The sequence below is a fragment of the Bidens hawaiensis genome, unplaced genomic scaffold (assembly GCF_021521415.1).
Source record: "Bidens hawaiensis isolate Kalapana, Puna unplaced genomic scaffold, B.hawaiensis_p1.1 tig00002307_1, whole genome shotgun sequence".
Classification (NCBI taxonomy): domain Eukaryota; kingdom Viridiplantae; phylum Streptophyta; class Magnoliopsida; order Asterales; family Asteraceae; genus Bidens; species Bidens hawaiensis.
In genome coordinates, this window is record NW_027491124.1 from 3,241,917 (window position 1) to 3,252,107 (window position 10,191).

The window sequence follows — 10,191 nt, forward strand, 5'->3', positions numbered from 1 at the left end:
AATTTATCCAAGAAAGGCCTACACACCCGATTCATAAGATCCATGAAAACGGCGGGTGCGTTGGTTAGACCGAAGGACATGACCAAGAATTCAAAATGGCCATAACGAGTTCGAAAAGCAGTCTTCGGAACATCTTCATCGCGGATACGCAACTGGTGATAACCAGAGCGGAGATCAATCTTCGAGAAACAGGAGGCACCTTGGAGTTGATCAAAGAGGTCGTCAATACGCGGTAAGGGATACCGGTTCTTAATGGTGAGTTTGTTCAACTCGCGGTAATCAATACACATGCGAAACGATCCATCTTTCTTTTTAACGAACAACACCGGAGCACCCCAGGGCGAAGAGCTAGGGCGAATGAATCCTTTAGCAGTCAACTCTTGAAGTTGGCTGGCCAATTCTTGCATCTCAGCGGGTGCAAGACGATAAGGAGATTTAGCCACGGGGGAAGCACCAGGGACAAGATCAATACGGAACTCGACTTCACGAGCGGGAGGGATACCAGGAAGATCATCAGGAAAAACTTCAGGAAAATCACGCACAACAGGGATATCGCGAAGCTTCTTTCCTTCATCGGGTTTAACCACATGGGCTAGAAATGCAATACACTTCTTCCGCATGAGTCTTTGGGCTTCGGCGCAAGACATAAGTTTAAGACCACTGGAGGGTTTTTCGCCGTAGATATGAAGATCACCATTTTCCCGAGGTATGCGAATCAACTTCTTGGCGCAAATAACTTCGGCGCGATTCTTCGAGAGCCAGTCCATACCAATAATAACATCAAAGCTTCCAAGAGGCATGGGGATGAGGTCGATTAGAAAATCGTTTTCGTTAAGGTTAAGCGTGCAATCTTTAATTACCGAGTTTATTAAAACAGTTTCGCCATTAGCCAATTCAACTGAAAAATCTTCTTTTAAGTCATCGCGCGGTCGCGCAAGCTTCTGCTCAAAGGCGCGAGAGATAAAACTTCGATCGGCGCCAGTATCAAAAAGCATAGATGCATAAAATCCGTTAAGCAAAAATGTACCATTAACTACGTCGTTATTCGCTTGCGCTTGGTGCGCGGTTATGTTAAAAGCTCGTCCACGCGTCACTTGGTTTGAAATCTGGTTCACCGGATTCGCTTGTGTAATCTGAACTTGTAGCCTTGGGCACGCGTTCCGGAAATGACTTGGATCACCGCAGTTAAAGCACGATCTGGGTCGTGGGTTTTGGTAAGTTGGCTGTGGGTTCTGCGGGTAGGCTGGTGGTGTTGGCGCAATCGGATTGGAGGGAGGGGTTCTACAGTACTCAACGGAGTGACCTACGCGGCCACATCGGTTACATTGTCGACACGGGACTTGAGGTGGGTGATGAAGTCTACAGGTTGGGCAAAAGGGTTGGTTTCCTGTGTAAGGTTTCTTAGTTGGCGGGGCAGGAAGTGCTGGATTGGTTAAGGCATAGTTGTGGACTACAGGAGGTGCTGGGTAGGTTGACAGTGGGTTAGGCGCGTAAACTGGTTGATAAATTGGTTGCTGGACAATGGGCGGGTTGGTAAGCGCATAGGCTTGTCTGCGCCTACGTTTCTGGTTATGGTTTGAGGGTTCTGGTTTGGTTTCTGTTGGTTCAGGGACAGTCTTGGTGGGTTTGGTCTTCTCAGTTCCCCGCAGGAACAAGGTTCCTGTTCTGACATGGTTGTCGCTGAGCACAGCGGCCAATTCGATGGCGTCAGAGAGGGTTACTGGGTTTCTGGCCCATACAGAATCTTGAATTTCCATGGGGAGACCCCCAAGGAATTTCTCGATTGCTCGGCGGGAAGGGGTAACAAGGTGAGGGACCAGTAAGCTTAGCTCGTGGAAGCGCGTCGCGTACTCGCGCGCTTCACCGCTGTATTGCTTAAGATTCCAAAATTCCTCCTCCAGGCGCTTAACTTCGTTGGGAGGGCAGAATTCTCGCGTAAGAATTTCCTTGAATTCCTCCCATGTCATGCTAGAAGCAGCCTCTGCGCCACGCGCATGAGCTACTCCATTCCACCATGTAAGCGCTCTGGATTCCAGGACACTGGAAGCATATAGGGTTCGTCTGTCTGAGGGGCATTGGGTATGGAGGAAAGTGTTTTCAATCTTCTCAAGCCATTGGAGCATCACGGTGGCTCCTTCAAGACCTGTGAACTTCGGAGGGTTACCCGCATTAAAGGACTTAATGTTATAACTGGAGGTATTAGCATTGTTTTGGCTCAAAGCTTGGGCTATTGCGGCGGCCATTTCCTGGGAACGTTGCTGTCTACGCACGCGCGAGGCTTCTCTTCTCTGAAATCGGCGAGATAGCGGAGGCATTCTATAAAAGTTTTAATTTTAGTTAATATCTTGGTTTTTATCGCAAAGTTTAACTTTATAAAGCTTGGTTTCGCAGAGTTAGATACTATCAAAAGTTAAAGTAAAATAAATGATCCTAAATGCAGACTTTAATAAAGGTAACAATTCGAATCAAGAATCGACAATTCACGTATCACCGTGACTTTCCGAGTTCTCAATTTAAAATAGCTAGTAAACGGGTATTGGAGATTGACGATTCATGTATCACCATGACTTTCCAATCTTCAATATAAAATATACAAGAAAATGAGTATTGGAGGTTGACAATTCATGTATCACCATGACTTTTCAAGTCTCCAACCTCAGAACATAATCGTAAATGGAAATTGAAAATCAACTATTCATGTATCACCATGACTTTTCGGATTTTCAACCCCAACAAACGAATATGTAAGTAAAATCAATAAAATCGAAATTCAACAAAAATCGAAATATCGCGAAATAAAACATAAAATCATATACTGCGCAAGCGCGAGCATATTCATAAATAACGAGTAATTAACAATAAGCGCGCAAACATGAGATTTCTCTCATGCGCGAGAAGGGACTCTTAGGTATTCTAGGCCGTTACGTCTAACCACCTATCCTAAAGTCAACGAGCTCTGATACCAATCTGTAACACCCCGACCAAAGGCGGATTATACATCGGGGCGCCACATATTGCTTCATTACTCGCGACACTATTGGTGTCAATATTTATTTATACACATTTTATCGCGCACGCGCAGCGGGGAAAATAAAGAACATAAATCAAACATAAATCAATATATTATAAATTATAACATTCGAACAACATTAACTTGTCCTGATACATTTTAATTCTAAGTCCAAAAGTAAAAACGTCCTACGTGTCCACAAGCTCCAAAACAGCTACTGCAAACCTGAACATGTGTTAAAATAAACGTCAAACACTTGCGTGTTGGTGAGAAATCAAGTTTAATACAATACATAGATAATCATAAATCTGCGCGCAACACGTGTATGTCTAGAGTTTAACAAGGGTGTAATCAGATTGTGATCAAGCCTAAGATAGTTCATAGATCATAGTTCAATCCATGCTCCCAATTGAGCATAAAAACGAGGAAAACATCTGTGCAAGTGTAAACAAAGAAAACCGTAAACGATAGGTCTCCCGTGTTCATCTAATGGTACCAACGGAACTGCGGAATAGGCCGAACAAAGCGGTTAATGATACACACATACAAATAAACAGCCAAGTAAACGTCCTCAACACATGGGATACTGCGCGACTAAAGTTCATAAACAAGTTTAAGACTCAAGTTTTGTATGAACACATGAACATCCCAAAGCATTTAAAATAAAAAGGGATTAGATACGAGATAACTCACTTGATAAAGATGCGATGATAGATATGCAAGAATCAACTCTTAAACAAGCAAAGTTAACCTATAATTAAAGATTATTGTTTTAACGATTGGTTTTAAGTCTTGATTATAAGTTAGCATAATTAATAAGTAAACTATTATATATAATATATATTACCGGAAAAGCAGGAAGAACAAGGAGGAAGACGGAGGCAGAGAGGGGGGCGGCAGGAGGACAACGGCAGAGAGCAAAAAGGGAGGAAGAGATAATAAGTGTAGTGTGTGAAGTGTTAAGAAAATACTACTATTATTTATAGAAAAAAACCCTAGGAGACAAAAACCCTAGAAAAGATCTCCAAAAGTAAAAGATTCCAAAAGCAAAAGATATGGAAAGATATGGCAGCTGCAGGGGGCAAAGGAAAAGCTGACAGGGAACAGTTAAAAAGCATGGGCGGGTCAGATAAAGGTACTGGTCAAGCATGGAAAAAGCAGATCTCAAAAGATTATGTCAGTCACTTTATCTGCCAACCAATGGGGTTGGCGCGCATGCTGCGCCGAAAGTAACTTTTCAGACATAAAGCAGATTAGGTCAACAGCTCAAAAGATAAGACAACACAAAAGCAAACGGCTAGATTAAACAGAAGAAAACTCAAAGGGTTTAGCGCGAGAAGGCTAAGGCGCGAAGGCAGACACAGAAGGTCATGAGAGCGCGAGCGCGAAGGCAGACAGAACCAACCTTAACGCGTCGCGGAAAGAACTACCATTTCTAAGCGCGCCGCGGGAAGAATCACATTTCTTAGCGCGCCGCGGGAGGAACTAAAATTCCTAGCGCGCCGCGGGAAGAACTATAATTCTTCGCGCGTCGAGGGATGAACTACGATTCTTAGCGCGCTGCGAGAAGAACTACAATCCTTAGCGCGTCGCGGGAAGAACTACCGTTCTTAGCGCGCTGCGAGAAGAATTAAAATTCTTAGCGCGCTGCGAGAAGAGTTCGTCTCGCGTATCGCTGAAACAGGTGGTCTTCACGCAGGATTCCTTGTAAGGGGTCTGGCGCGTGGAGCTGCGCAGACAACCTTAGGGCGGGAAGGAACAAAGGACAAGCAAAGAGTTAGAAGAAAAAGAGGAAAACAAGGCTTAAGGGCGGGACGACGACAAAAGGGAAAAGAAGGCGGAAAGAGAGAAGGAGAGGGACGGGACGGCGGAGAGAAAGAGAGAGAAAGAGGCGGGAAGGAAAAGTATATTATTATTATTAAAAGTAAAATATAAGTATAAATAAATACTAAATCATAAAAGAAAGAGATCGGGTCAGAGAAACGGGTACCTGGGTCGGGTCGGATCGGGGCAGATGTCACACCAAGACGGCGCCAATTTGCCTTGTGCATGTGCTCTTGATGCCTCGTTGTTGCGAAGAACGTAATCTCTGGCATTGAACTCACATATATTTACTTTGGTGTTATAGTACTTTTGTAGCTGGCTCTTGTAATTTTGTTCTCTTATTGCGGCTAACTCTCGGCGTTCTTCTAGAAGCGTTAAGTCTAGCCGCCTTTCTGCATCGTTGTCATTCGGTAATGTGACCCTTGGAGAAGGAACGCCGATTTCGGCGGGGATCATTGCTTTAGTACCATAGGTTAGGCTGAACGGCGTTTCTGCATTACTTGTGTTTTTGTGCGTTCTTATGGCCCATAGTACATGAGGTAGCTGATCGACCCATCCTGATCTGTGGTTTGCCAACCTTTTTTTGATTCCGCCTACGATTGTTCTGTTGGCGCGTTCCACTTCGCCATTCCCTTGTGGATGAGCAACAGAGGTGAATGTCTGCGTGACATTGAGCTCTTTCAACCATTTTTTGGATATGTTGGTCAGTGAATTGTGTTCCATTGTCGCTGACCAAATTCATGGGTAATCCAAAACGGCAGATTATAAATTCCCAAATAAACTTTTTGATGCTCGTTGCGTTGATTGTTGCTACCGGCTTTACTTCGATCCACTTTGTGAAGTAATTGATCGCCACAATCAAAAATTTCACACGGCCCGGCGCCTCTGGAAATGGTCCGGTTATATCAATTGCCCATTTCTAGAATGGCCAAGAAGCTGTCACCAGTATCATGGCATTTTTTGGGCGCAGGGTGTTTGGCGCGTTGCGTTGACAGGCGCTGCATTTTCTCAATTCTTTCTCGGCATCAACATGCATGCCTGGCCAATAATATCCTGTGTTCATGATTTTGGCGACCACCATTCTCGGACCTGCGTGTACGCCACATATTCCCTCATGAATTTCTCTGAGCAGATAATTTGCGTCTTGTGGGTCTACGCATCTGAGAAGTGGACCCAAGTACGATCGCCTATAGAGAATATCCCCTTGGATTGTGTAATTCAATGCTTTGTGGCGGAACTTTCGTGCTTCTGCTTTCTTTTCTGGCAAGATACCTCTCGCGAGATAATTGATGATTGGTGTCATCCAACTCTTTTCTACTTCTGAACAAACGAGAACTTCTTTGTTTATTATTGAAGGTGTTGCTAGGACTTCGATGCGGACGTCTTTCGCTAGGTGTTCAAAACCAACAGCTGCGAGTTTGCTTAAGGCGTCAGCCAGTTTGTTCTCACTTCTATTGATGTGTTTCACCTTGCATGTGGCAAAAGTTGCCATTAGCGCCTTAGCTTGCGCTAGGTACGATGCCATCTTATCGTCCTTTGCATCGTACGATTCTTCAATTTGATTTGCCACTAACATGGAATCCACATGTGCTTCCAAATGGCATGCCCCTAGATTTTTAGCGATTCTCAATGCTGCCAACAATGCTTCGTACTCCGCCTCATTGTTTGTGCTTTTGAATTCTAGGCGTAATGCGTACGTGAAGTGTTGTCCTTCTGGGTTGGTTATTTTTAGCCCCGCTCCAGCGCCTTCATCATTAGAAGCTCCGTCCGTGAACATCTTCCAGACTTCATCTTTCGTTTGATTCACAGGGGTTTCGATCTCTCTTTTGCATTCTTCCTCCTTTTCTTAAGGGATTTCTGCGATGAAATCGGCCAAAACCTGGCCTTTGATTGATGGCCTTGGTTTATATTCGATGGCGTGTTCTCCCAATTCTATTGCCCATTTTGCGAGCCTCCCGGAAAATTCTGGCTTGCTTAACACATTTTGTAAACGAAAGTTGGTGAGGACATGTATCGGATGGCCCTGGAAGTACCTTCTCAATCGTCGCGCTGTCTGGACCAAGGATAAGACTAACTTTTCCAAGGTGGAGTATCTTGTTTCTGCGTCTGCCAGGGTGCGACTTATGTAATAAATGGGCGTTTAAATACTGCTTCTCTCCACCATCAAGATTGCGCTGACTGTTCTTTCTGATGCTGCTAGGTATACTATTAGCGGTTCTCCAGCTTTAGGGGCTGTGAGCGTTGGTAACTCTTCTAAGCGCGACTTGATTTCTTGGAATGCTGTTTCTGCTTCTTCCGTCCATCGAAACTGAGACTTCTTGAGGCAGTTTCTCAAGGTTGAGACGAACGGGAATGATTTTTCCGCATGACTAGATAAAAATCTATTCAATGCGACTAATCGACCGCTAAGCGTTTGCACTTGCTTGACCGATTTTAGCGACGGCATTTTTCGCACGGCTTCCAATTTTTCTGGGTTGGCTTTGAAGCCACCATTCGTCATGATTACTCCCAGGAATTTTCCTTCCTCCATTCCGAAGAACATTTTCCTGGGTTAAGCTTCATGCTAATTGACCTTAGAGTTTCGAAGGTCTCCTCGATATCCTTTAACATGGTTCCTTTCGTCTTGCTTTTGATGACCAAATCGTCCATGTAGACTTCCAAATTTCTTCCAATTTGAGGTTTGAATTCTTTGTCCATCAGTCTTTGGTAAGTAGACCCGGCGTTCTTGAGACCAAATGGCATCATTTTATAACAATATGTTCCGCTGTTTGTTCTAACGCCGTTTTGTCTTGGTCTTTTGCCGCCATGTGGATCTGGTGTTACCCGTTGTAAGCGTCTAAGAAGCATTTGAACTTAAAGGGTACCAGTGCGTCAACTTTAAGGTCGATCTCTGGCAGCGGGTAACAGTCTTTTGGACACGCCTTGTTGAGGTCTTTGAAGTCAATGCACATGCGCCATTGGCCATTTGCTTTTGGTACCATTACTGGGTTGGCTACCCATGTTTGGTACTGAATTTCTCTGATTATACCCGCATCAATTAATTGCTGAACTTGTTCATCACAGGCTTTTGCCTGTTCTGGTCCCATCTTTCTTCGCTTCTGTACCACCGAAACGAAGGTTGGGTTAACCTTTAACTCGTGTTCCGCTTTGCTTCTTGGGACCCTGTCATATCCGCCGGAGTCCAGGCGAAGACATCAATGTTTTTGACCAACAGGCTTTTGAGTGCCGCCTGTGCTTCCTCGGATATGGTTGGTCCAATGGTTATGCTTTGTTCCGGGAATTTTTTGTTGAGTACCCATTTTTCCACTTCTCTGGTTTTACTGAGTTTAAGCGTCTTTTGTGGTGGTGTTTTTCTTTCCGCCATGTTACACTCCTTGTTGGCATGGATCATTGCTATCCCCGTCGGGGTTGGTACCCCTACTATCCCATGTGCTGTTGACGGAGTAGCATTGAAGTCACCAATGGCCTCTCTTCCCAAGATTATATCATATTGTGGGTGAGGGGTCTCCATTACTAGGAAGTCGACGTCCTCCGTTCGCGAATGGAGCCCATCACTTAGCTCTACTGGGAATGTCAACTGTCCCAGCGGGTATGCAATACTTTGGTTGAACCCCGTGATTGGAGCGTTAACTGCTGTCAACCGGCATTTGTCTTCTTCGTCTATCAGGTCGAAACACTGGCGGTACATGATGTTGGACGTTGCCCCCGTGTCAAAAAAGAAACGTGGCATCCTGTAGTTACCGAAAACGGTTGTGATCACTAAGGGTGCTTTCTTGTTCGCCCCTCCTCTTACTCTTGGGAAGATGACTTGTTCTTCTTTCCATGGCGCCCATTCTATTTTTCTTTTCTTGTTTTGAACATTGCTCGAGATCATGTTAGCGTGTAGATCTTTGATCTTCTTTTCTGGTTTTCCGCCATCTCTTGGGGGTGGGCGTCTGTACTTCCCTTGTATGTTTCTAACAAGGTGATCCAATTTGCCATTTTTGACACATTCTTCGATCGCGTCTTTCAAATTAATACACTGGTTTGTCGTATGGCGATGTTGTACATGAAAGTCGCAATAACTTTTCATATCTGTGCCCGGCCCCTGTTTAACTAGTGCCGGCTTCTTCAGTTGGATCCCTTCGTTGTACATTATATGGGCTGGACTTTTTGTCAGCGGAGTCCACCTGGATGCGTTTGTTTGGAGTGTGTTCGGCTGACCCTTCTGTCTTGTTCTGGATGGGTCGAATGTGGACTCTCTATCGCTGTTCAACCTTGACCATACTGAAGACATTCGTTTGCCCTAGCGGGCCCAATTAATGTCATTTATGGTGTCATTCTTTGCCAGTTCTTTTCCCAAACTCTTTTCCATTCGCGCGTACCTTTTGGCCGCGGTCATAACATCGTCCCATCGCTGCGGCATGCCATCTCTGCCCGTAAGGTTACGTATAAGTTCGTCACACTTTACGTTTTGGCGAAAGGCTGCCCGCAATAGCTCTTCACTTACGCCGCCGATGTTCAGGCCTTCTTGGCTGAATCTAGTGATGAAATCTTCTAGCGTTTCATTGTCTTTTCTAACAACATTTAAAATGTCTGTTGGGTCACTGATGTGTCGCCGTTGCTGGCTAAACTGTTGAATGAACTTTTTTGTTAAATCTTCCGAGCTTGTAATTTGGCCATCTGGCAACCTTTCAAACCATGCTCTAGCAGCTCCCACTAGTGTTAGTGTAAAGATGTGGCACCATAATGGCATGGTCCACCCTGATACTAACCCAGTGTCCGTGAATGTTTGCAAGTGAACATCTGGATCCGAGATACCATCATACTGGCCCACCGTTGGCGGGATTTTAGGATTTTCTGGCAGCTCTGCTTCGGCTATTTTTGCTACAAATTTTGACTTTCCCGCTGATGTTGTTGGCGGGTATGGTTTGGAAAAATCAACCGCCACTTCTGGGTGATATTTTACCATTTTTTTGGCGTCTGGCCCTTTCCAGCTCTCTTCGTAGTCTGGGTCGTCTAGGCGTGAGTCTGCCTTTAGGTTCGACCTCTGTGACTTATCTCCTGCTTTGCTGTTTTGCTTAGCAGGAGGTGTTTTGTCGAGTGGTGTTTTAGTACGAACCGGTGTTGAGTTCTCTTCAGATTCTTCTTCTTCTTCGTTGCTACTAGAAGCTGTATCAAACAGTGATCTAGGTTTCACAACGGACGCCATTTTTTCTTGTATTTTGTCTCTTAGTTTTTGTTGTTCTGCCTCGAGCCACGCCATGATGTCTGGCGGCATGGTTGCTTTGGAACGTGTTCTTGTTTTCTGCTTATCCGTGACGGTAGGGTGAACGGTGGAGGCATTTAAAAGACCTCCGCCTGTATCCTCTACGTCC

The 10,191-nt window shown here is 44.9% G+C and overlaps 1 protein-coding gene across 1 annotated transcript; it reads right to left on the reverse strand.

Annotated features, from left to right (window-relative positions):
- Window positions 1-5,753: 5,753 nt before the first annotated feature.
- On the reverse strand, window positions 5,754-6,611 carry LOC143617337 (uncharacterized). The gene has a single exon (XM_077089933.1). The coding sequence runs from the start codon at window positions 6,609-6,611 to the stop codon at window positions 5,754-5,756; it is 858 nt and encodes a 285-aa protein (XP_076946048.1).
- Between the last annotated feature and the right edge of the window lie 3,580 nt (window positions 6,612-10,191).